Genomic DNA, 27525 nt, shown 5'->3' on the forward strand with positions numbered 1-27525 from the left:
GCGCTCAAATTGACAGATTATCCATCCCGTATCTTGTAGAGGACCTGCAGGACAGGGTCATGCGACACCAGTCTGAAATTACATTGTTTACACTAGCATGACTGGTTATAGATTTTTTTTTTATTACCAAGAAAGTTTATTTGACTTTCCCGCCTCGGTAGCGCGTCTTCACCACTCGGAAGCCACGAGTCATTCTTCCTGCTCGTTCACTCTTAAAATGGCGGCGACCGTACTCAACACTGGAGATGCTTGGTCAGGTATACCACCAGAAGTATATTATATTATCGTTGGTCTAGTATCACTTAGATCATGTTGTTCCTAGTTGCTCACATCTTCTCACTTAAATATCCGCTTTTTATTTTAAGGAACCCACATCCCAACTTCCCGAAACGCCACTCTACTTCAGTGCACCACATGAAGTTCAATACCGCAGTATTACCACTTACACACACACACACACACACTGATATTCACACACTGATGCCGTTCATATTCCACATCCAAGCCGATTCCATTTATGTCGCCAGCAGTCATAGACACAGAAGCATTAAAAAAAATGGCCATGAAACGTTCTACAAGCAATAAGTAAATGACTAGTTGTCATGAGACATAAATTCTGACGTTTTAATAAGAAAACGACTACACTGGAAATCATACAAATGTTCTCACGCAATGGTACAGTCACCAACCAAAAATATAAAAGACTGATTCCACTTTCTCTTCTAACTGATGTTTTTTTCATTTTTATACCGAAAGAAACAAAAGAAAAAAAAATGATGCACAGGTAATCAAAGCACGTCGGCCTAAACTAAACTATAACGTTATTTCATTTCTGTCATCGACAATCACAGACGACAGGGCATACTTTTACAGATATACAAAAATGTAGCTGGAGGATACACATGGTGGAAATACTTTTTGAGTAGACCAGGGCAGCGCTGGGGCTGGATGGTTTAATACCCTAACTTAATTAGGGTCCTTGCATACTGTGTCCTTGCGGCCTCTTGTGGGCAAAGCTGTTACAACAGCAGTTGGAGAAAAGGGTCCATAAAATAAAATCAAATGTGAAGGTGATCAATTAAATCATTTCTTCTGCTTGGGGGGTGCCCTGTGAGAAATACAAAGAATGAATTACAATTTAAGAAATAACTGGTATTTCAAAACTTATAAATAAATAGATAAAATGTACATGGGTCTTGATCACTAGACGTCACCGAGTAGTCGATAGGAAAAAAAAAACGATGCTACCGAACTGGAGTAGCTGCAGCTAATTGCCAGTGCTCCCAGTGAGCTACAATGTTAGGTCTGGAGGAATCATTTAAATGTGCTTTTTTGCCTGTTAACAGACACAATGTGTCATTAAAAGTTCTGTGCAACAAGGACAGGGTCCTTAAGTGACAAAACGATTAATTTTCTACTCATTAATTGTGAAGAAACCGTTTGTACAGTCACATCTGCACACTACTCTTGTTTACTTTTTCCTGCCCTACATAATTTACTAAAAAGAAAGATTTTGGACAACTCCCTCCTTGCAAGATGGCAACGAGCAGTTTCTTTTAGTAAACTCTGTGTGCACCAACAATGTTCTCAATGCTCGAGTTAATGTGTAGAGACACTGATGATACTTCGATCAAAGTTTCATGTTGTGTCGAGCCTTCTTAGTGTTTGAAAAATAGCTATTTTGACGTGATTGTATCAAAAAAGTAGTGGCCCTATAGGACTCCCATTCAAAAGGTCATTTCACCCGAAAACGACAACGCATACAAGCTTAAAAATGGCGCTTTGGACGTACTTATGCATTTATATGAAAGTTTGACTTGGGTACGTTCACAAAACACCATATGATGCATTTTGGCGAGAGTTACGCAGATGAAACGTGTGACTTTGCTGATAAGATGCACGCTTGCTTGTTATGGGCGTGATGCAGAGAAACTTCTCTGTATAACGAAACGCCGGTTGTTAGTAATTGGTTCAAAGAACTCCAATGATTTTAAACCTCAAACTGTGCCCTCCCACCCGGAAATAAACGCTTGCCTATGGATTTAGACCAGACTCTCTGCAAAGTCAGAGAGCCTGGTTTCCTGTCTAGTATGTGACAGTACAAACTTTAAATTACAACGGTTTCTTCACAATTTATGAGTTGAAAACTCTTAATTTTGTCACATAAGGATCCTGTTCATGTTGCACAGAATTTTTAATGTCATTTTTCGTCTAGCGATCAAGATCCATGAGGAAAAAAATAAATAAATAGCCCGGATTTCTCCTTTAAGAGTTGTTAGGAAATGACCATGTCTGTTCTCACCTGTAAATCCCAACCACCACCGCATGGTCTCGCTCATAGGGTTCCAGTGTTAACTGCTCTTGGGGTTTCATGTTCTCTGCGCTCATTTTCTTCACTTCTGCTGCGAACACAGCTTCTGGTGCAGCCGTTGAATCAATGCAGTTTGCCTGGAGTACAAGAAATATGTTTATTTACCAGGTCATACAACTACTCCTTGAGGTCACCAAAATACAAGGTTTGCATGTTTAACACACTTTAAGTCCAAGATTGATACAATAAGTCCATTCTGAATTCTGTGAGGTACTTTTTCTAAATTGCAATTTGGTAAATAAATATATAAATAAATAAATAAAACAAATAAATTTAATGCAGAGGTACTCACCTTAATTGAAATAACAAAATGGCCACCATTTTTAAGGAAGTTGTGTGCATTGAGAGCCACAATTCTCGTCTGGTCAGGTTGGGCAACATCCGCAAATATAACATCCACCATGCCTGTAGAAAAGAAGTGTATGAATAAGCAGAGGTCCTGAACACTAAAGGGCATCACTTAATTTCAAAACATTGATAATCTGAATTTGGGAAGTGATCCATATAATACACAGAATTTCCCACAAAATGTATGCATTACATCAAGAAATCTAACCACAACTTTCCTTAATTGTGAACCAGTAAGCAACCTATGAACTTGTTGCATCTATGTTTACTACAATCTATCTATAAAGCAAGAAGCGTCTGTGTGTCCGTGTGTGTGTGTGTGTGTGTGTGTGTGTGTGTGTGTGTCACGCATATCTCGCTGACCGTTTGTCAGACTGACCTAAGATTTCGTATGTGGCTCGCGCGTGGCACAAAGGTGTGCACTCTCGATTTTGAAGCTTTTTGAATGCATATTACAAAATATGCTTATTTACGTAGGACGTTTATCGCTGCACTGCACTGTTTCCAAGGGGACCAGTTTCAGGGGAGCTCCACCCCATGGATCGTGTACTGACAGTAGCTAGGTCCAGAGAACGGGCTCTGCTAGGTCTCACTTTGATGATAGTCAGTCGCAATTTAAACGGATTACTCGGGAACCGCTTGTGGGTTAAGATGCAAGATGATTATCATGTCTCACCTCAACAATAAAGACTCCCTTGTATGCAGTTTGCTTGCATAAGATGATTACTTGCAAAAACACGACAACAAACACGGGTATGTAGTGACCACTCGAATAGCCCAGGCTACTTTGGACTTTCAAGAGACTTTGACTAAAACGACAATTCCGACTGCAAGGTCCCAAATTGAAACGAGCGATAGGCTAATGCCACATAGCTAACGTTAGACAAGTTGCAGACTGAGCGACGGCACTTATCACGCCATCAAACACGGGTATGTAGTGACCACTCAAAATAAAAGTATGTGCAAGCTTCGAATAGCATTAGGAAGTTATTCAGTAAACTATAGCCTACATTTAGCCTTAACTCAAAACAGTTGTCATTATGTCATTCTGATCTGTAGAAATGTCATGCAGCCATGCCTAAATTTATTAGAGGCCACATTAATTATAGGCTAATATATTATAATATTCAGTATTCATTATTGAATGCTTAGCTGGCATGATGTTTCCCTATCATCCTATTTTTAAAGCAGGCATACATGCGGGCATGTAATTGAGCTACGGGTTTTCTTCAGGAATGGCATGTTTGAACGGGCACTGCACTAGTAATTCTTAACAATCAGAAAGGCACTGGTAACGGGTGAAAGGCAGGATAGCTATACGATTTCATAGAAGTAAACATTGCTAATACTGTACTAATCATTGCAAAGGTGTGTGCACATTTTGCAGTGAGAAATCTATTAATTAAAAAAAAGATTAAACTCCATTTAGTTCTTTATCTATTAACTCAGCTTCAAAAGTATGCACTAGGAAGAAAAAATAAATAAAATGTCAGCTCTTGAACTAGAGCAGACAAATACAAGTCTTAAAAAAGGAGGGGGGGGGGGGCTAGAAGCACTTACCAACGAGCATGCGGTATTTGTGAGGATGCCTGGCATCCTCAATGATGGGAATAATATTGGTCCTCTTTTTAGCAACATTTAGCAGGTCTCTGCCCGATCTGTGAGAGAACTCCACTGCATATACCAGGCCATCCTACAAGCAGAAACAAAGTAATCAATGGTCATCAACAGAATAATGCCTCATCAGTAGGAGCTTGCCTCATTCTCACAACACAAGAAATCTAACGGAGGCTACACCGACTATGTGACTGAAGCGTTCCGTTCACGGAGTGTCTGCTGCAACAATTAGCAGTCACTCTAATCAATGGAACTGGCTACACCAGACGTGATGGCGGCACCTACCTTCAACAAAATTAAACCAGTCTTCTAAAACTATTTTTTTGCTCCAAGTTGAGTGCTTCAGTTGCATTCACAGCCAGTGGGACTACTCCTCTTATGGAGGACAAAAGCAATATATATAATATCTTAATTTACAGTTCTGCCCATCCTAATTGATGGCTTTTTTTCTGTAGAGACTAGGGTATTACTTTAATGAGAAAAGGATTAGACAAAGAGTAGTATGATATGCAAATCTAAGCATCTATACGTACTGGACCGACGATGTCGGACACGTGTGATACTGTTGTTCCTGATGCAGCTCCAAGATACATAACTTTCGCGCCAGGCTTGATGTGGATCTGGTCAATACCTCCCAAGATGGCAGCAGCCAACTTTGAGCGGAAGGGATTCCATGCTCTGTACTCAATCTTAGTTTCTCCCTCCTAGAATCAGAGCAAAGACTGCATCAGACTGGCAATTTGCACCTTGATATGAACACCGACATGCAAAAGCAGTAAATGAAAAACTCCCGACCCATGGGCAAAATCCATAGTTGATCTAGATCCGTTATGAGATTCAGCCGGTGTATCAATTTCGTGCTTCGCTTTCTATCCATTACCTTCATACGTTAGTCTGCAACTGCAGTACCGAAGCTAACACCAATAGACCTTTCTGACCTGTCAATCATATACAGAATAAATACCAATCATATTGTCCAATGTTCTGACTCTCCGCCTGCTGAGACACTACTCTCACGTTTGTCACAAACTAATCAAGTTACTGTGCTATTCGCATTGGCTTTGATGTTGTGTACAGAGATATCAGTCGCAGGTGGGCTATAATTACAGTAAAAAACCTACAGCGGAATAAGTTAAGAAAAGGATGAATGAAACTTAAAGTGCCTGTTTTCTTGCTGTTGCCGATCTGCATAGGAATATCAACTCAAATTAAGACAATCTGGCATGAACTTATTCCTTAAATCTCCTGTTTTTTTTAATGTTCACAGGTAGCCTGTAGACATGGCTCTAATAGAAAACAGCTATGATAGGCAATTCACCTACAACAAGGTGGTCTAGTTTCGAGATCGGTCAATAGTTATAAACTTGAAGTGAAATTAACCTTGGGTTAGTGTGTAAAATACAACGGGAAATTGATCCTTGCAATAAACTGCTTCACTTCAATCACTCAACACTATCAACTTGACATTGCAAGGATCAATTTCCACTTCACACAGACAATAGAAACATGTTAACAATGCAATACTGCAATTCATAGCATGGTTGGGCCGACAGCACCATGTGATTTGTGTAGGATAGTTGTGGGATCACGCCTGGCAGTTTCCAGAAAAATTCTTAGATATTATGCCTGAGTAATGTCAAAACAAGTAACCATAGTTTTTCGTTAAACACTCGTTCTCCCTACATTAGGTTTAACCTTACCACTGCAAAACCATGTGGGACATTAGCAACAGTAACCAAGGCCAACTGCTTTGAGTTGGAAAGGTCTACTGCGTTGGTCAACGCTGCTATGGGTCAGCTGACCAAAATGGTCAGAAGAGCCAACCTTTATGTAATGCCCTAAAGGAGGAGTTGCTAATATTCATTCATTTGATAAAAGCATGGACATGAGCTACTGTAAAATGCCAATGCCCCGCCAGTCCCCCATGACTGTGCTAGCTTGGAAACCAAATTGTGCCCTCTTGTGTAAAGTATATGGTCACTACAACCCCCAAGAAGAGCTGATGGTAGACAGAGTTTAATGGCAGAGCACAAACTATGCAATGCTGTCCTGAATTGACAAAGTTGTTAACAATATCAAAATGGAAACAACCTAGCTAACACCAAAAAAAACTGAAAGGACTCAGCTAAGGGGACTTACTTCAACATTTATCCTTTTTTCACCATAAACAGAGTCTCCTATCACCATGTTTTTCGTGACCAGGGCATCTTCTTTGCCACGGCAAATAAACACACCTGGGGGGAAATACAGAAATGTTATTTTGTATTCAATCACAACCTCAATTGCCATTTGATAGGAGCATATTAGCCAGCCTTCTCACCTTCATGTCTGTGAGGCTCTACCATGACTCTCTTTCCCCCTCTGAAACCGCCACGTCCACCTCCTCTGCCTCTGGGTGCCCCTCGGCCACCTCCACGTCCTCTGAAGCCTCCATCACCACCAGGTGACCTGAACCCACCACCTGCGTTAAAGTGACAGAAACAAAAACACTGATATGAAACAATCTATTCCAAGACAAAGCAGATATGCAACATAAAAATCCAATCTGGTTTTTGAGACTATCCCTCTGCAAGATTACATGAACCTACATTGAGGAGTCAATAAGCCTATTTGGTAAAGTAACCCAACACCGAGAGTGTGTGTGCACAAGTGCGCAAGAGACAGACGAGATGAGTGTGTGTGTAATAAGGACTTATTTGGTGTATTGCTCACTTTCAATTTAACATGAATTAATTTACTACTTAAATTTCCACAACTTTTCATAGACTCATACGTTCTAACTAGCACCAGTACAATAAAGGCACTCTAAGCAATGTTGGGTAATGTCACTTCTATTGACGTTCAAACAAAACGGAGCTAGCTCGACCCTTCCCGTGCAACTGAAACTCTCCTGAACGCGCATCTCGTTGGTGAATGGCTGGAAAAGTTTATGTTGCATGTTCCAGGCTGTTTTTGGAGCCTGGGCTGTCTCCAGAAAGCGCGTTTGTTTTACAGTGTATTCGGTTGACAGGCAGCTAGCAGATTGTGAGATGATGTTTGCTGTATGTGACAAAAAAAGTGTGACATCGCTTAGAGCACCTTTAAATCAGCTAACATCAATGTTTACGTTGCCTTGTGTCAGCTATGCTTGGTGAGCTGGTATAAACAGCTGGATGCTTTTGGTTCAGATGTTGAATCATCATTTTGCAGTTGACACATTGCACTGTGTTTGAAAACATTCTCTGCCTTTTACAGACGGTTTCTTGGCTCTCAATCATCGCCCCAACTTAATATTGAATGTGGTGTACACGTCAGCAATAACAATCCGTGTGAAAGAATGATCCCTGAGCTGAGCAGGCCACAATTAAACAAAGCGAATTAAGCAAATTGCCTTGATAATTTTTTGTAATTTAATTATTATAAGTTACCTCTTGCATGAGGAGTTTGCCCTCCTACCCTCAGGTAGACGCTTTAGAGTATTAAACTGCAGATTAAATAAATACAAAAACACCTTTATTCCAACTGCCATAAAGATGCTCAATGATAGATAGCTGGCTACCTATATGTGATCCAGTGTGCAGCTCTGACTGAATTGTTTTTTGTTGTAACTGTGGTGGTGTGGGGCTGTATGTCTAACTGTTTTTTAATTGCCTTATGCATGAGCTGTGTATGTCTGTGATTGCAGTGATTGTGATTCGAAGCCCAAGCCAAATTTCCTCTTGGGGACAATAAAGTATGCTTTACTTACTTTACTTGAGTAATCATTTCAGCCCTAGTTTCCAAAGGTTCAATTTATGAAACAATGGCTAGCAGCCTCTAATCATAGATATACATACATTCTTGTTGGTATGACTGAAATGGCATAAGAAAGTGCGAGGGCTTGATAATGTGATATATAAGGTAGTTATAACTCTAGCAAACAAATAAAACTGAACCTTTAGTAAGGCAAATATGTAATTGTCAAAGACAGACACTGTTGCTTAACTGCATACAGGGTTTAGGAAAGGCCAATAAACCAGTCTGCATTGTTGGGGACAAGGGACATATGCAATCACATTGTGGTCAGTAACATTTGGTTAAAAGCTGGTCACACCAGTTTTCTTTAGACTAGTCTTGAGTGAACATAATTCAAACAAACCGCTTGCATGTCTGCATCACCTTCACAAGGGTCAAGAGGATTAAGACGTCAGAAAAAAAGTGTGTAGAGAACCTTGATGCACCATCATGTGTAAAGAGTGAGATTGTAGTGTGGCTAATTGGGACATCCACTCACCACCACCTCTTCCTCCACGGAATCCGCCTCTGCCACCTCGGTCTCCGAAGCCTCCTCTACCACCACCGCCGCCTCCTCTACCACCTCGGTCACCGAAGCCTCCTCTTCCGCCACGGCCCCCAAAACCACCTCCACCACGAGGACTGAACCCTGAAAATATTAAGAAAACAAGCATCTCTGTTAAACATGTAAGCGTCAACGAAGAGACACTCATAACGTTACATACCTTTCCGGGCATAACAGTTGAATCTCGCATTCATATTTACTATATTTGCGTTATACAAATATATTTCAACTAATGAAATTGTAAGTAACAGCTGTGTATTAATTTTTTGCCTGGTCAGGGCAGCCAATTCATTTTTTTATTTCGTGGGGAAAAAAACAGTCGGGTGAAAGTCATTTATAAAAGTTTTGTCTGAGTTTTAATAACACATGGTCAGTGCTAACTTTTGAACCGAAAACACATGGCATCCAGATGACTCAGGTTACCATCCATAACTGTCTATATGACGACTAACCAACTTTATTACGAAGCTAGTGTCAACCAATGTTCGACAAACCTTTATATTTATTTACCTCAATACATCCTTTTATTGTCATTCCACAGAAGTGCGCACGTGGGTAGCCAACCTAGCTTTGGGGCTAATCATCCGGCTTTGCTAGCCTGGATTACTTAGTTTAACATGTGCGATCAAAAGCGTATACGTAAACAAATAAGTCCACGACGACAATGCGACTAGATTAACACATTTGTAAACTGTATGGTGAACTAATACATGCATTGAACATATGTTGGAAGTATTCCGAATTAACTTGCTAACGTCGGCCCATATGAACACGGTTCGCTTGAAATTGAGGATTGACCATTTTACTTCGCACGGCGCAATTTATAGGCGAGAACACTTCTTTATGGGAAACACGACATTCTACATATATTCTTAAACAAAACAAAAAAACACAAATGTCGTTTTTACCTGGCTTCATTTTTACTTAGACACCTGGACCAGCTGTATCCGACTTCACTCCGTGCGTATTCGACTCGCGTGTGCAGCAATCTTACACATGCAGCCGCAAGAACATGGTCTTACCCATGATGCACCACGAGATGGTTGGTTATCCAGGTTCACAGGTCACCGATAGTCCCATGTCGCCGCCTAGCTTGGAAGCATTGTAATAGCAGGAGTCTGGTAAAATAGCTGCAGCCAAGTTATTTTATTGGCACACAAACCATTTTTCTGTCAACAGTGGAGTTCTCCTTGTGAGGGAGCATTTGCAAAGGCTTCTTCTCAATGTTTTAGTTTGAACCATTGACTGTAGATTGCAGGTGTCTATGGTTTGAACACGTTACCCAATTCAGGCTGTTATTCAGGCTGCTCAGACGACCCACACTCATGTAAGTGAAGTTAAAGCCTAATAGTGCTCTAAAACAAAATTTGGTAGTGCTCTAAAACAAAATTTGATATCCTCAACTTTTAGGTTGTACAGAGTCAGACCATTTGACTTGGGGTGGTCAATCTTTTATTAACATTGGTTCGAAAACACGCGATTTGAACAGTAGATGGCGCATTTCATCCATATTGAATCACTGCATCCATTGCCGAAGCGTAGGCCTCCATGAAGTGAGCATTATGTAGTCCTGTCATGTGTGAAATAGTCTACAAGCACACTGCCTCAAACATTCTGATTCAGTTAAGTTATAACAGAGAAAGAAAATTAACTATGTATTGGCATCATGTTAAGGAATATCAGATCAATAAGACCCTATAACCATATGGTCAATATTTGCCCTTAGGATCACCATAAATTGACATATTGTGCTGACTGATTTATTGTATTATCATTAATAATACGATTTTGGTAAACACAAAAGAATATGCTTCCAGAAATACAAACAACGTACAAATAGAACATGTTCCAAATATCATGCCAGTTACCTCACCTGGTCATCGGATTACTTTTCTACCAGGCTCATATGTTGGTTTATAAATTGACTCATTTTTCTTTTTGTATACAAAACGTAAAGCAAGGTTCAGTTATGGATTAACTGAGTAGTTGTGCCATTCCATTACCAAAAACACAAGAGTAAATATAGTGCAGTATATGCTTACTTCTATAACCAAAGTACTTTTTGTGAGTTGGATAACTTGTCCAAATTCAACATAAACAATGGCCTATAAGAGCCTTCATGATTGATGTCAAGAGAACTAAAGTTTAATTAATTTGAGTTAATTGACACATGATTCAGACAGTGTAAACAAGTGAGAAACAAGCTCATGTATGCCTTATTACATCCAAATGTTATAAGCCCTAGCTAACTACTCTCAGTTTAGCTAACTCAGTAACCCCAGGCTGGGAGAGCAGGAGGATGACGTGGATGTGATTAACACACACATACATATGTCATTCTAGTCCGCTGTCCGTTTTGTTCATGTCTCCATTGCTGACTGTCTCCCCGTCCGCCTCATTCTCATCCTCGCGTGGTTCAGGCCCTTCTGTGTCTCCTTCATCTGTGTGTGGCGCCACCTCCGGCCTCAACGTCTCCTCCACGGTGTCATGGGGGGAGAGTGGTGGTATGGGGATGCTCTCTCCCTTCTTGGCCAGCTCGGCTAGCTGGTGGGCAGAGCAGGGGGGGGTCGGGGTCGGGTAGGTGTGGTGGAAGGTGTCGTAGTCCACCTCATAGAAGCCCTCCTCCAGGGAGAGGACAGGGGTGAAACGCTCACCCCACACCACCTCTGCGTCCAGATAAGAGCTCCGGGCTTGACAGGTCATCCCTACAGCGAGACAGAGAGACAGAGCAGAGTGACAGAGCATTCCAATCTATAAGTATCTCAATTTTTACACTGACATCAACAAATTGTAATAAGGAGTATGAAAAACATGCCCAGCAATAATAAATAGAACTATTAAATAGCCTTAATAAGTATAGCGAAAGCCTGAGAACCCATAATATTGATTCAGCAAGTTCCTCTGATGTGTAGAAAACATACTGTGTGTCCGCACACACATAAGTAGGAAGGGATAACGCTGCTTCAGAGATTTTTTCTGGGAAGAACTTAGCTCTGCTTGAAAGGTTGCTGTAGCCTATTATTCTCTAAATCTGGAATATAAATGGGTTTGGCTGGAGATGTTTTAAATGCTCTGATAAAAGATTCAAGTGATTTTTTCTTGTTGGAGTTCACTGTGTCAAAAGGCTGTACCTCTGTTATGTGTGAGCTTATAAAAAATCATGCGCAAGAAAACAGATGACTGGATGTAAAAAGCACCGTAAAATGGTAGTATCTTAGCAAATAATAACCGTTTATTCTCTTTATAGTCTTTAAACAAACCCTTACCTCACATACAGTGTTGAATATGTATGTGTGTGGATTGCCTATAAATAGCATATGTGCCTCCTCCCATCTTCTGCTCAACTGAACCTTGAAGAGCCATGTCAATTACTCTACGTATTACCCCCGTAAACAGACAAGCCCGAAGATTACAGAGGCATAAAAAACCTCAGAATGAGTAAGAGCCATGTCAATTACTCTACGTATTACCCCCGTAAACAGACAAGCCCGAAGATTACAGAGGCATAAAAAACCTCAGAATGAGTAAAAAAAAACACATAGGCACATATGTGCACACAGACACATAATGCAAATTGCCCAGAATGCATGTCAATCTAGATGTGCTGGCTTATTCAGATGTGCTGTTGCTCCTGAGGCGGTGTAAACTCATTAAATAGCTCATCTTTACTGCCTTCAGATGGTATTCATTGTGCTTGTACTAATACTTATTCAAAAAAGCATGATGTTCTTTAGAGGATTTGTTTCCCTTAAGAAAGGCGAACACTGTCTCTGTCAGTTAATTTCAGGAGAAAATCCCACTTTATGAAATGTCAAGAATAACAGACATTCAGTTTAATTTATTCCAGGGCCCTGGCAGATTGACAGACAATAAAAAGAGCTATATTATTACACACACAGAGAAATCATTGATGGGTTATGGTGATGGTGATGTTTGAAAGAGATTTCATGCATTTTAGTCAACAGTTAGAACAATAGCGAACATAATAATGTCTTCTCTCAGTAGAGGCACTGATGGGAGCTATTTTCATAACAAGCTGACTGATTCCTGCGGTATATGGATCCAAATTTGACTTAACAAATAGAGCAGTGCAAAACCCCATTTATAGTATGCCATATTTAGTTTTTGGTTACAATTGCTAAATTGGGTTTAAAACAAAACAATGCTCCTGATTCATAGTCCAAGGCTAAATAAAAAGTTTTTTTCCTCTAAAGGGATAAAGCTTCTTCTGCAAATTAAAACAGCAGAGCAGAGAAGCGGAAAGATAGAATGAGGCTTATCTATGCCACCCACTCTTGACTATGAATCAGTGAGGGGAGACAGTGAAAGAGAAGAGATGAGAGAAGGGCATGGCTATTCGATCATGAGTCACATTAGGCCTTCCCTCACCCCAGCCTCAGCTTTTTAATTTCCCTCAGGCAGGCCTATTGACAAATCTTGGGTTTCCTTCCGCAAACAAACATCTCAAGGGCCCTTGGCCCCTTACAGTCAAGCAGTGCTCACTTACGGCACATATTGGCACCAATGACAATAGCTAAAGCAATTAGTAAGGTGTACTTGGAGCCTATGTCAAGTGTAGTCACAATTCAGACTAATTAGTGATTTGCACAGAGCCTCTGTAGAGATTGCTGCTGGCAGTAGTAGGTTCCCACGGGGGGGTGGGGGGGGGGGGGGGTGTACCTAAAAGGGCAATCTTGCAAACACAATCAGAAATGATGGCCATTAATTTATTGCGAGTTGTCATGGTCAACTCAACTATGAAACATGGAAATGGAGTAAGGGAGAGAATTTGTCCTCCACCTTCTCCTCCAATGCCAATGTTTGTGCTGAGAGTATCACAATACCATCAACTTACACTGATTTACCAATTGATGGCTACAGTGTCGTCGGACCCTCAACCTCCTACATCATCCTTCAGTGTTACACCTGGTATTTCTAGGAACATCTGTTGTTATAACTAAATTATGTCAAGCTTTGCCGGGACAATGTGTGCTGTGTGCTGTGCTAAACAGGGACTAAACAGTAATCAAGGCAATCCTTGCTCCAACTAGAGATGTAACGGTATGAAAATGTAACCTCATGGTTATAGTGACTAAAATGATCACGGTTTTTGATATTATCAAGGTATTTCTAAAAGTGTGTTCAATATGTTCAGAAAGCACTGATAGGCCTACACAAGCTGAAATGTTTAATTGGCTATGTGCTTATAGCTGAACTTACCCTACCATAACTTGGAGTTTGCTATTTCTGTCATTTGGATGCAATGAGTGAGACCAAAGTAAGCACTCAAAATAAAACTTTAGGCTACTGTATTCTCCTGATAACGTGAGTGGAATGGATTTAATGTGGACACGAACATAAAAAGACGCAGAGTGGCTACATGATACAGTGCATATTTTGCAGTGAAAAAGTTCCGCCTTTTAAAATAGAATAGAATATCTTTATTTGTCATTGTCACAGGTACAACGAAATTAAGTGCATTCCTTGTTCAGTGCAAAAGTAGCAATAAATAAGTAAAAAAGTCACTATGGACATCAGGTGTAGCCGAATCCGAATAGTAGTTAAAACCATCAATTAGACAACAGAATCAGTAGGATACCAGTTTTGTTCCATTGTACCAGGCCTACAGTATGTCAAAAGCAGGCTCGGATGAAGCTGGGAAGGATTAAACACACAGTTTCCACACCGCGGTAATCAACAGTGATAATCATGATGTTTGAAATGAAAACGGTAATTATTATCGTCATTTTTATCGCGGTTTACCATTATACCGGTAATCGTTACATCCCTAGCTCCAACCCACTCCAAGTCACAGGAGCACACATGCGAGATTATGGGTATGTGATATATTCCATCTTTGGCTTACATTTTCCATTCGTAAATTTAATAGACCCCATAGACAGCATGACATGCATTAAGCATCGCGCGCACGCACATACACACACACACACACACACACACACACACACACATTATTATTATTATAGTATTATACATAACAAGGCTAAGGGAATAATCTGCTGCAAATTATAAGGAGGGGTCTGAGAGTAATATATAAGTATAGTATATGTATATATACTTTTTTGATCCCGTGAGGGAAATTTGGTCTCTGCATTTAACCCAATCGGTGAATTAGTGAAACACAAACAGCACACAGGTGAAGCACACACTAATCCCGGCGCAGTGAGCTGCCTGCTACAACGGCGGCGCTCGGGGAGCAGTGAGGGGTTAGGTGCCTTGCTCAAGGGCACTTCAGTCGCGGCCCACTGGTCGGGGCTCGAACCGGCAACCCTCCGGTTACAAGTACAGAGTGCTAACCAGTGGGCCACGGCTGCCCAATATATATATAATATGTATATGTATATATATATATAATATGATAACATAAACAAAACGACAGCTAGCTCTTACAGTGTATCAAATTATAATTAAAGATGGCTTGTTTCTTCGTGGAGGATGAGAGGTTGTTGATATGTCGACTTCACTACACTGAACTAATAGGTTCATATATTTATTAACAACACACCCACTGCTCTGACTCTCTTCTTCTGCTGCTTGTGGACTGATGGGTTTTTAAACATGGCGCTTGATGACATCGTGTGTCACCTCCTGCCCGCCCATCGCTTAATCGGGACGGCACTGAAGTACCTACACCAAGGTTTGACCCCGTAGACGTTCCCAGAACGTCGCGTTACGGGGCCGTTCATCTATAGGAAACACGCACAAACGTTCCCGTAAAATCAAGTTCCAGATCTGGTAGTGGAAACGGGCCTATTATTTCATCACTGACATGGAAAAGGTTTTTACAACTGTTTTTGCAGCTACGATGCAAACCAGTACCATACATGCACAACATCAAGATGATAATGTGGTATGATGACACCAGACCATTTAAAAGCTGTTGTTTAAAGTTATTTTCGGAAAACAGCAATAAAATAAAATACAATAACATAAAATAAAATGTTTCATTTGTTATATGAGTTCAGAATATGTTTAAAGACATGTTTATAGACATGTTTATATATTTATGTTTATAGACATGCCTTCAGATCATTTACCTATGCTCTATTGTGGTCTCACACCAGTTGTCTTGGATTCACTTTGACCACAGTATGATAAACCGTACTTGATATGAAGCACACAAAAATAGAGTTTCCAACAGGTCATGTGAATGTATTTTTCATTGCTAATGACTAATTTGGTGACTGATCATAAAAGTATTGACATGGAAGAATTTTAATAGTTGAAACTTAGGAAGCACTATTTGATCAGATCTATCTCTGTGCTTTGTTTCAGGTTGCAATCAGTGGTCAAAACAGGAACTATTCCTGTAGGATATTTGCCTTAACTAGTAGACGATTACAGATTGCACCACATGGTATTTTTCAGTGTCTGTACTTACTCCTCTTTTCTTTTGTCTATTGTTTTGTTATTGTTTTTTTATCAGTGTTCCTCTGTGGTATGTAAACTTTTATTTACACCCTGTGAGAAATCAAGTCAGGACCACTTTTATGCATGTGAGGTAACCATGTAGCTTTATTTGATTAACTTCCTTCATTGGGTTCTATTTTAGAATTGTTTCTTGTGTGTTTTGGTTTTATTTTCATCTTGGTCTAGGAATTAGACAAAATTGATGTATTACTCTCAGTTAATTAGTAGGCTCATTCTGACTCAGTTAGAATATGCTATTATATATGCTATAGGGGTCTTGAAAGTATTGGATTCAGAACTTATGATTTTTGTATTCATGAGTAACTTATGTCCTGATGTTTCTGTTGTATGTTCTTCCACATATGAGATGACTGTTGTTATTTCATTCTGTTCCTGTACTGTCCCTGTGTGTATCTGTGTGTGACTATGTGTTTAGAGATCGAGGGAATATTATGATTTTGCAGGGATTCATGGTTCTGCATGGCTGCGCCAGTAGCTATCTGCTCCAGATTGCCAGGTTGGCACTAATCAGAGTCTGATTCAGTGTAGTCCATGTGAGATGGGATGACCAATGCCAGCTCCTGTCAGTGTGGAAGGATACTTAAACCCTAACTATTTCCTTGTCTAGTTAGAGCAGCTGATGGATCTTTAAGTGAAGTCATGCTGTCTCTCCTTTGATGAGCATCATTGTAAATAAAACAGATTTGTCCTACCATTGGTCTGACTGGGTCTTCATTCATCTGTGGTATCAAAATTACCATCAGTGCTGTGGACCGTATGTTTATTGAGATGTCACATGCAAATCTCCACCATTGTATGCACACGGTCTTACTTTCATGTCACTAAAACCTGCACACCTGCATGAATATGGATATTCTCAACCTATAGTCAAATAAAGCACAAATTCTCTTAAGTGGCTACTCACCAGTGGCCTCTACCATGCCCTCTAGGATGACCACGATCTCAAACTCGTCCTGTTCCAGCTGCTCTTTGGAGATGTCCCAGAAGGGGCTGGAGGAATTGATCTCGTGGCAGATGATGAGCGGTGACACCAGGAACAGGCGGTCGTCCCCTGTTTCTAAGCCCACGTTGATGTCCGTCTGGTTCAGCGGGATGAACTCCCCTTCCTTGGTCTGTTTGGAACGGATCAGCTTGGCCCGGATGGAGGCCTCCACGATGTGCGAGTTCCGCAGGTCCCCGACACGGAACATCAGGCACAGCTTGTTGTCGCGCATGGAGATGACGGCCGTGTGGGAGAACATGAGCGTCTCGGCGCGCTTGTTGGGCTGTGAGATCTTGACAAACATGCAGCCCACCATGAAGGCGTTAACGATGGTCCCAAGAATGGCCTGCACCAGCAGTAGGATGATACCTTCCGGGCACTTGTCGGTGATGACCCGGTAGCCATAACCAATTGTGGTCTCCGTCTCGATGGAGAACAGAAACGCAGAGACAAAACCGTTGAGGTTGTTGACGCAAGGTGTCCAATCATTGTCATCGGTGTGGTCCAAGTCACCTCGGATGTAGGCGATGAGCCACCAGATAAGGCCGAAGAACACCCAGGTTGTGGTGTACACCATGGTAAAAACAAGAAGGTTGAGGCGCCATTTCAGGTCCACTAGCGTCGTAAAGATGTCTGTTAGGTACCGGTAGGTTTCCCGCACGTTGCCATGGTGCACATTGCACTTGCCATCCTTCTCTACGTATCGCTGACGACGCTTCTTCACCACTCTTGGGGGGTCTGGATCTCCCCCCCCCCCCCTTAACACCATGGTACGATCTGTGGGCACCTGTTAGTGTAATCATACAAAGACGGAGAATTCAGCTTAAACGTGTTTGTCAATTTTCAAGTTTGTAAAAGACGGTATTATTTCCCAAATGAAAAACAGTAACTATAGTGAATATGAAAGTAAAGAGTTAAGATTTGGTCTCCCAAAACAGAGACGGAACATCTTTTGTCATGGTGCGAGGAGATAAATGGAAGGGAAAATCTTGACAGCAAGTTGACATGACAGCTCATTACAGATGAATCATCATAGGATTGTGCAGATAGAAAAGAGTACATTAGTTCCATTAGATACAGGAGTAATGATAGAGCACATAGTGCCTGTCTCAGGCAAGAGCTTTTCCTGATGCTGAAAGGCATCACCTTGTCTTTGAGGTCAGCCCATTTCTTTGGCAACTTGATACCCTGTTTCTCCACATCCTGTCCTGAGTGGCCCTTGAAATTGCTCATGGCCTGGTAGCCTTGGGGCCACAGTGGTGGTGGCTAACCTAATAGAGCAGCAGGAACAGTCACACTGAAAAGAAAGGGGAAAAATACATTAAAAGAAGCATGGTCAAGCAAACATCCTCATCCTGATTCCAACAACTGTACACATATTCTGACAGAACCCTTCATGATATGGAGCACTGGGTTTATTCATTTTAATTAAGACATTTCTTGAGATATTCTAGGCCTAACCCCATACAGCACTAGTATTGGTTGATGACCTGCTTCTCCCTCTGGTATGCCTTGCCTTATGCTTCCCTCTGAGTGCTGGTTGAGTTTAATCGAATGTGCTGATCTTTAGATATCTCCACAGTGTTTAAGGCCAGCACAGAGTGCTAAATCAGTCAGCATGGTTTATTTAAGGAGGCAGCGGAAGCCTCCGTCTAGGTCAGTAGTTCACTATTTTATCGGCCTGAGCATCCATCCTATTCCCAGGACATTGTAAAGGTCTCGCAAGTGTTTGGCCAGACTGCCCACAGAAGAGAGCCAGGACAGCAAGTCCCATGGTTCATTGCAGCCGGGCCAGATTTTCTGTTTTAATTGCACAATCTGTCACAGCTCCTACATAAAGCCCCCACATCTTAAGCAAGCTCTGTAAATAGATCTCTGTATCAACACCTTGTTATGGCTCCCTGTTTGACGCTGGGTTGTCTTGTGGTGCACTGCACTTGAAATCCACTCAAGTGGTGCATTTTTTTTATGCTATTGATCAGATTCCGTGCCTTAACTTCAATGTAAACATGTGCTATTTATCAATGCCAGCTATGGGTTTATTCCCCTGTGGGTGGTAACAAGACACATACACACTTCAGCACAATCTATTTCACAGTCACACACCCCCACCTTCAAGATCTCTGGTTTGTACATTAGAGAATGGGTAGTGCTTTGATCATGGCCTTTGGATTGGATTACCTGGAATCAGCTACATTTCTTCTGCGTAGAAGACTTTAATGGTCTGCATTCTCAGATTGAAGCGGCACACACACACTGCACTTCTTATGAATAGATCAATTGCTGAATTGTAAATTACGTTTTCTGTGCTTTCTTTTGCATCAGCTGCTTTCTTTTGCATCAGTTGCGGACTGTGGGTTCATTATGCCGCTAACTGCTCTCATGTTTTCTCCTGTAGCTTGTTACGATGGAGTGATACTATCCTGAAGATTCAGGATGGAGTGATGGAAGCAATATTGTTTACCAAGACATCCTGTAGGTCTCCCCAGTGTCTTGCATGATCCTGGGGAGTTCTTCATACACACTGCCCTCCTCCTCCTTCCCACCAACCAGTGCCTTTACTCAGTAGGTGCAGTTGAAGGGAGACCAGGAGTCAGTCATTCATTAACCCACCCACACACAGAGGTGTTATTAACCAGGGCTCTGTTGGGGGCAGGCAAGGAGGGGGCAGAGAGAGACAGACGGAGGCAGAAGGCACACGCCGGGACACCACAGCTATGCCACAGACTCACAGAGATGACCTCATGAGCCCTACGGAGGAGGAGGTGGACAGACAACCTTGAGGATAAACCACAAAGAGAGGCTGAGGAGAGAGAGAGAGACTGCAAGACAGACAAAGTGAGAGGGAGAGAGAAAGACAGAGAAAGAGAGCGAGAGAAAGAATGGTTCGACTGAGAACGCTTTTGTATGATAGGGCAGGACCTTGTGGCCTTCTGGCTTTGTTGTCATTTACAAGCAATTTAATGAGCTGCCAGTCCAGCAAATGGTTCTCTGAGCAACAGAGCAAATATATTATTATAGGACAATTTTTGAAAGAAATGGAAACATTGCAATTTTGTCATTGTTACTCATACTATTATCAAATCATATGTAGCCACTGGATTACTGCGACCAATGAAAATAAATAATGAAACATTATGAAACTTGATTTTCTTCCCCATCATGAGTGTCAAGCTCCAGCAAGTTGTCCAACTGTGACGCCACGTTGGGCTCCAGAAGGCAGGCTGTAGCCCACAGCGCTGAGGCCAGTGCAGGGGAAGGGATGGCAGGACAGGCAGTAGGGATGGGAAGCACAGGGGTCACTGCAAAATGTCACCAACTGGAGCAGACAGACGATGCTCGTCCACCCAGCTGCCTCCTCACAAGAGCCTCTTCAGAAGAGCCACCAGGTCATTGGGAAGTGCGTTGCAGAGGTCCACACTAGTGACTGACTCACTGCTCGTCTTTTATGGATTCTGCGTATTTCTCTGCCTCACAACATCCTTGGTTCCTACTTCTTTCGGTTTGCTCATTTTTATTGCTTCATTCAATACTGATGTGCAGCCTAGCGGAAATAATGACGGCAGGGTGACACAGCTGTCCATATGGGGGAATGACTGAGCGAGGCGGGGAGTGTAATGCAATGGCCGGGCATTTTGTTCTGTGAATAACGCAGAGGAGGATACTTCAGCTCCCACTCCACAATCTCTTCTGCCGTGCGGGACAGCAGCAGAGCAGGAGACAGGAGAGCTTATTCACTCTCAAGAGTTTAGGGTCGAGTCTATGGCGAGGACTCCGCGTTTGATGCAGCTTTACGTAAAATAATTATCCCAAAACCACCTCCGAGTGTTGCAAAGCAGACTGCTGGTTCTATTTCTGCCAAAAATAACTTACATAACTACTTTTTTCAGCTGCTCGTACAAGAGACGACGACTATGTAGAATGATATGGGTCACTAATGCACTGGCCTCAAGGTCAGCATTCAGTTGTGGTAAACTGCCCTCACTGATGCACATTGACATAATGCCTCATGGACAAATTGTCCGAGGATTTCACAGCATGTGCTGCATAAGGAATTCCTCCCCAAAGACCGTTTGAACTCCAGACTGATGCGTTTACAGACTTTGACGCTGGAACAGGTCCGGAACATTCAGAAAGGTCATTTGTTGATGAATGGGCTTCTGCTGCCACTGACCAGTTGAAATAGGCGAAAGGGATTGCAAGGCTGTTCCCATGGCCACAACAGAATTGTGGCCAGCTTGGTTATGTCTTCCTCAGGCGCAGTATGTGGCAAGTAAAATTATATTCACAGAGTACAGGAAATCCATATGTGTTTTTTTTCTCCCTAATGACAAATTTGCAATATGTGAGGACCAATAAGACTGTACAAACTAATAAATGAGCTTCCATCCCCACATTCGATGTTTGTATGTGTTACATGTTTATGTGTACGATGAACATGCTATTTTATGTCATACCAAAATGTGTTTATATTTTGACTGATGCAGAAAATAATATACATTTCAGTGATAAGGTGATAGAAATGTTGTGTTATGGCAACCAGCCTCTATATTTGGTGTAAAATGGAGCTCTGAGAGAATGAGAGCTCATTAAATTCAAGAGCATTTGGGCAAAAGATTTTATTTACAACAGAGTGCACCCTCAAATCGCCCACTTAAATTACGGAGTCCTCTCTTTAGTAATTTTACCCATCAATGTCTCTGCCCTCAAATTAGGTAACAGCTACACACAGAGAAGAAGCGGACGGGGAGAGCTGTGCGGGCACAGAAATAGACCTGTTTCCAAGCCTTTGGTTTGCCCATGTTCTTCCATTAGACTGCACACACAAAGCAGGTGGGAGTGAGGAGAGCATCCCCCACATAAACACTTGTTGAGGTTTCTGGCAGAGTCAAACTCCTCACATACAAAGCCAGAGACATGTTTTACTCTTTGAAAAGGGCACTCTATGGAGGCTCATTTAGGAGTTTAGGTCTCTCTTAAGTATCACTGTCCCTTTGGGAAAAAAGTGGTCTCCAGAGAACTTTAGCATATTCCCACTGTTCTCTTTATGTATGGGGGTGAGGGTGGTAATTGCTGCCTAGGGTCATGTTCTTGTTCTGTCTTACTTTTCTTGTTCCTATTTTGCATTCTCGTCTTCTCTCCTGTTCTTCTTGAGGCTTTCCGAAAGTTTTATGAGCCTCTAATTGGAGTTGCTGAATAACAAGCAAAGGATCCTGGAAAATGCACACTGGGAGACCAGGCTTTGCCATGCAATTGGGCTATTACCAACTAATAGCCACCAGTGATCAGAAAGGTTTTTCCTTGAGTTATGGGTCACCTATTTCTCATGGTGTCATTATTACAGGCAGTTTAATGAACTGTGGATAGGAGACACACAACCAACTCCACTGTGTACTACTCTGGGTGTTTGTTTCTGCATAAGCTTGGGGACACTATTCCATTGATTGCTGTATCTATTTGATGCTACTTTGTGTTTGACCTTGATCTAATTTGCAGCTTGACCCAGTATTGCTTCAATTGGACTCACGTCACCCGTTGTGTATCCACATTTCATTCATTAGCAAAAGGATGACCTCCGCCGTTAACACTACCATGTATCCATTTCCTTCCTCCATCACACCCCCTGCCACTCTATTCATCCTTACGCCATTATCAAGGCTGTCTTATGCTAAATGAAATCTCTCTCATCTATTTTATTTGTTGCCGTAAAACCAGATAATGTATCTCTGGCAAGATTATTTATAAGCAAAGGAAATAATAAGCAACTAATAAGGTATTGTATGTCAGTTGGATATGTAGATAACCAATTAGAATGCTGTGCTGAGATGTGCATGGAATGACAATGTGAATAAACTTTCATTGCAATAATGTCAATGTTTCCTGTCTAGGTAGTTAGAAAAGATGCTACATCGGGCTGCATTTTATCAGACATTATGTTGATGAAGTCGTCATAATGTAGTATAGACAGTATAGGAAGCCACAGTCTAATGTGTAAAGGATGCAAAGCCTCAACTCCCTATACTTTACTTTACTGATGGTATCTACCAAGCATTGAACTCACTGTTTATTTGTGAACTATAAGATGATACAAAGCCAATATAACTTGGATCAATGCACACTAGTTACGCCTCAGCCCAATTACAATCCAATTAAAGCTGTTCCTGACTACAGAGACCGCTGGGAAGGTGGGACAAGCGAAGCGGAGCAGGCTGGTAGTTCACCGCTGCCACTGGGCTGCAGCAGCATCATGGAACACCGTCCTAAAACCAGACAACCACCAGGTGCACTCAAATAATTCTGGGACAAGCAGATCAGACATAGTGTTGTGCAAGATACCAAACAGGGCATTTGCTGACGAACTGTTGCACAAATGTGCCTTTTTCAGAAATCATTCATTTCAAAACCCCTTTGTGCCTCATAGAGCCGGTTTGGGTTTAAATCACACTAGGAATGAAGTACATTTTTGATTCTAAAGTGGAGGGCAAGGTAACCTATAATAAAACAACAATTTCCAAAGACATAACAAATGTTTCCTCCTTGTATGAGTACGTCATTGTGCTATGAAGGGGAACAAATAATTTTTGCCTTACGTGGCTGTCACATAGAGAAATTGAGGACAAATGATAACACCTCTTTTGACCTGAGATTGGGACATAGCACGCGTGTTTGATAATTGGGTCTCCACAGCGCATGTGCGTGAGGCACTAAAAGTGTTTTTCAAAATGACACAAATATTCATGCAGGATGTCCGTCTCTCCACTTGACCTCTGACCCCTGGCCCACATTAGCACTCCCGCTCCCACCAGGGACTCTGATTTCTACGCTGATTGCACTTCAGTGCAGCTGAAGAGGGTACAGAATCTAGCAAAATGCACGGTTACACACCAGTCAACATTTACTGGGGTTTGGAAAACCAACTAGCTTTTGCATACTAAGCTTCATCAGGGCTAGGCTGAATGTTTTTGGTATAAAATTCAACCACATCCCACAATATCTACACAAGATTTAATTTATGATAAACTGAACAAATAAACACTATACTCGAACATGTCTGCCTGTTAATTCTCATATGGTTTCATCATATATTCCGTCAGTTTTAATGTTACTCTTTTACGGTTTTTCCTACATTTACCATTAGAATCAGCTTCATATTAGACTCTTTGTTTAGTGTAGTCTATTATAACAATAGCTTAACAAATAAAACAGGCCTACAGTCATTAATATTGGTTGTATATATATATATATAAAGACACATAACAAATAACATTAATTGTAAAAATGAGTTTGTGCTTATTGTGCAGACCATTCAGCAGTCTATCTTCATGTATATTGTGTAATGATTGCGCCCCATATTATATGTCTTTACCACACAGAGCTGTGAGATATTTGCAAGTAGGACTATTACTTTTGATTTAAAAAAATCCCTCTGCAGAACATTACAGGGTGCGTGGACATTACCGAGTAAACCGTTCCTTTCATAATATTATTCTTAGGTTACCCAAATGCAAGAGTGTTTCCCCCGGCATTCCCTAAAAAATGCATTCCCTTACACCAAGCACAAAGGGAGCCTAATTCAGGCTCTGCCTTGAGACCCTTTCAAGAATTCAGATGTAAGCTATGCCCAACAGACAAGACTAGAAAATTGAATGACTCAATTATTCATAACCAGTGGACAGCCTCTATACCATTTGCCCTGAGTTCTATTTGTCATTCTATTTCACTATGGTGCCAGTGGACTTTCAAGAATGAGGCTTAAATAGATTAGGGTATAAAATTAATCTAATGACAGAGAAGCAATGATAATGCATTTCTCCTTTCTTAGATCTTTGAATATTTCAAGTAGATTACTATACATAACAGAATTTGAATTCAGATGAAGTCATATATAATTGTATTTGACACTTTCGGATTTCCCTTTGTCTTCAGTTGCAGACCCCTGCTTAGGCTAGTGCCCAACAGTTTCACATAACTACAGTGCTCTCTCCTTTCAATGAACACGGAACGTCTGTTCTCCATCTTCTGTAGTGCTGTTATTTAGTGATCGAACGAGAGTTTTTCCAAGGATCCTTGCATCTTTTTCCCATGATCTGTGAATCTAAAATGTTAAAATGCTTATCATCTTGACATAGTTGTAGGGGCGAGTGGAGATGGCCCGCATCGTAGCTATCATTGATATGGGTAACAGTACGTCTTCTGGACACGCTGCCCCGAGGCACAGACGCTGCCGCCTGTCAGTTCCGGAATTATGAATTTACTCAACTCTTAGAGACAAAGAACGCATTCCTATCCGGCACAGCAGCGAATATCCTCTTCTGAATTATGTAACAATTACTATTTGAGAAAGATGTCAAGGATGAACACCCCTCTATTATAAAGAGCAGAGCGTGTACTGTTATGGGACTGTGATTGAATTGTTTACAACTATTGCATTGATGTGCAAAATGAGAATATGATCTAAATGCAGACATCCCAACATAAGCAATTGTTTTCTGTGGGTTACCACACTCAACCATGGGATCCATTCATAATGCAATTTGCTGACAGATAAACTCGTAGGTGATAACATTAATATACACTTGCTGAGAAATAAAAACAGGATAAGACTGTAAGCTACACTACAAAAGAGCACACAAGAAATAACGACGCATCAGTCATAAACACTTGTTATTATGCGTATGCCATTTTCGATATACGCACACACACAACCTTGGAATGAAAGGTTGACTATCCACTCAGAAAGCGGTAGCTTGATATCACACCACCAACGACGACTGTTACAACAAAACATCGTGTCAGTGTGCAAAAGTTTATGAGGCTACAACAGCCCTAACAGACCATTCTCCCAAACCTTGAGGTAACCTAAACGTATCTTAAAATGTTAACTAATCTTAACTAATAACCAGTTATATCCCTACAAGCAATTGCAGTGTTCCGTTAGGTAAATGTCTGGGTTTCATATGCCTTACATGAATGAATAAACGACATGCAACATGGAAATATAAACAATGTGAGTTAATAAAAACATACATGGTTTTACTCTCAGTTGCATCATAAAACGGAACTGCATCCCATAGAGAGTTGTCTCATTCAGCGAGAAGAAAACATAATACTGAAGCGGCTGGTCACCTGCACAGAAGAAGTGTGTTTACTCCTCGCCCGGACCGGAGCTCCTGGTAGGTCTCCAAATGTCATCTGAGTCCGCGCGCGCCAGCGGGACGTGTCCGTAGATTAAAACATGATTTTCTTCCTAACTGCTGTGATGGCTCTTACAGTAACTTTGACTTGTTATAAATTAATACCTTTGAATATCGATACAGTCATGCCACGTCTTGATAGATAACCCAACTGGACGGTCAATGAGTCGCGATGTTGTTCTGTTAGGAGCGAGCCTACCTCTCTCCAAACTGAGCCAGATTCAATAACAGGAAATCACTAAACTGGAGAAATGTTTTAAAACATAAACGAACAAGGAAATATAAGCACATGGTTCATTGTGTACATTTCAGACCGATCTACGCTGATATGGTTGAGACGGAGACGGGCGCAATGGCACAAGAGCTAGCGCGTAATGCAAATATCCCCTCCCCCTTTGCTGCCGATTCGCGGACTGTGGTAGCATTTATGTTCTGGATGTTGAGGGCAGACACGTACGCGCGCAGCACTGGCATTGTCATATTTCATAGTATCGCCGCTAATTCCTTTTAATGCAATAGTTCCTTGATGCCCCCATGCATGAAACTGCAAAAGATTTCAGTAGAACGTCAATGCAATTAAGAGTCAGATCAGGTGAGTGAAAAAGAGCAGGGTTATCAGGTGTATATTAGGCCAATTCTGTTGGCTAAGAATGTCCATGTACCATTAGCGATGTAATACTAATGTATCTACAGCACATATAAAATCTGTGTGTGTGTGTGTGTGTGTGTGTGTGTGTGTGTGTGTGTGAGTGAATCACCTGTTAAAAGACCTTAACATGTCTATGCTAACTAATTTTACACAAATAAACATTTCCTTGATGTCTTATGGAAACATTGCGACTTGATTGTGGAACCTCAATGAACCAATACACACACATACACACACACACACACACACACACACACAAAACCCCCACATGTTTGCGGGCAGACACACACACACACACACAGGCATCAAAAGGACGGAGAGGTCAGTGGCATGATGGTCTGTGTCTATCTGTGCCTGACTGAGTGTTGATCTTAGTGAGCCACATTTCAGCAGGAGCCAGAGCAGAGAACAGCGTAGCAGACATAATAAGGCATGCAAGGCCCCACCTGTTGCCAGGTACTGAAGGGATTATCACAGTTCTCATCATTGCTTCTCTGTCAGGACAGCATCTCTCCAAGACTCCAGCCACTCTGACACCAGGCCAAACGGTGACCGCAATCTCCAGTGTCGCATATAGTTCTCTCTCAACACTCT

General features: G+C 41.5%; 2 protein-coding genes across 2 annotated transcripts; both read right to left on the reverse strand.

Annotated features, from left to right (window-relative positions):
- Window positions 1-603: 603 nt before the first annotated feature.
- fbl (fibrillarin) lies at window positions 604-9664 on the reverse strand. The gene is made up of 9 exons (XM_076280726.1): window positions 9563-9664; window positions 8589-8738; window positions 6657-6797; window positions 6476-6570; window positions 4870-5040; window positions 4280-4412; window positions 2664-2776; window positions 2303-2448; window positions 604-1108 (listed from the first exon to the last, which is right to left on the reverse strand). The coding sequence occupies exons 1-9, from the start codon at window positions 9570-9572 to the stop codon at window positions 1084-1086; spliced, it is 984 nt and encodes a 327-aa protein (XP_076136841.1). The 5' UTR covers window positions 9573-9664; the 3' UTR covers window positions 604-1083.
- A 1324-nt stretch (window positions 9665-10988) lies between these two features.
- Window positions 10989-18379, reverse strand: kcnj21 (potassium inwardly rectifying channel subfamily J member 21). Its single transcript, XM_076281279.1, has 3 exons — window positions 18235-18379; window positions 17011-17875; window positions 10989-11359 (listed from the first exon to the last, which is right to left on the reverse strand). Exons 1-3 carry the CDS (start codon window positions 18319-18321, stop codon window positions 10989-10991), a joined length of 1323 nt encoding a protein of 440 aa, XP_076137394.1. The 5' UTR covers window positions 18322-18379.
- Between the last annotated feature and the right edge of the window lie 9146 nt (window positions 18380-27525).

This window comes from Alosa pseudoharengus, unplaced genomic scaffold (assembly GCF_046254945.1).
Source record: "Alosa pseudoharengus isolate Yale_2024_CS ecotype anadromous, Long Island Sound unplaced genomic scaffold, YU_APseudo_1.1 YU_APseudo_1.1_scf_12, whole genome shotgun sequence".
Taxonomy (NCBI): Eukaryota; Metazoa; Chordata; class Actinopteri; order Clupeiformes; family Clupeidae; genus Alosa; species Alosa pseudoharengus.

Excerpts from the sequence above, each read along its gene's own strand:
- fbl (XM_076280726.1), bottom strand. Across the intron at positions 6,798-8,588 it reads CCGTGGAGGAAGAGGTGGTG|GTGGTGGGTTCAGGTCACCT; the intron begins GTGAGTGGATGT and ends ACTTTAACGCAG. Across the intron at positions 2,777-4,279 it reads CAAATACCGCATGCTCGTTG|GCATGGTGGATGTTATATTT; the intron begins GTAAGTGCTTCT and ends TCTTTTCTACAG.
- kcnj21 (XM_076281279.1), bottom strand. The coding sequence starts at position 18,321 with ATGAGCAATTTCAAGGGCCACTCAGGACAGGATGTGGAGAAACAGGGT. Across the intron at positions 17,876-18,234 it reads GGGCTGACCTCAAAGACAAG|GTGCCCACAGATCGTACCAT; the intron begins GTGATGCCTTTC and ends TTACACTAACAG. Across the intron at positions 11,360-17,010 it reads GGGCATGGTAGAGGCCACTG|GGATGACCTGTCAAGCCCGG; the intron begins GTGAGTAGCCAC and ends GTCTCGCTGTAG.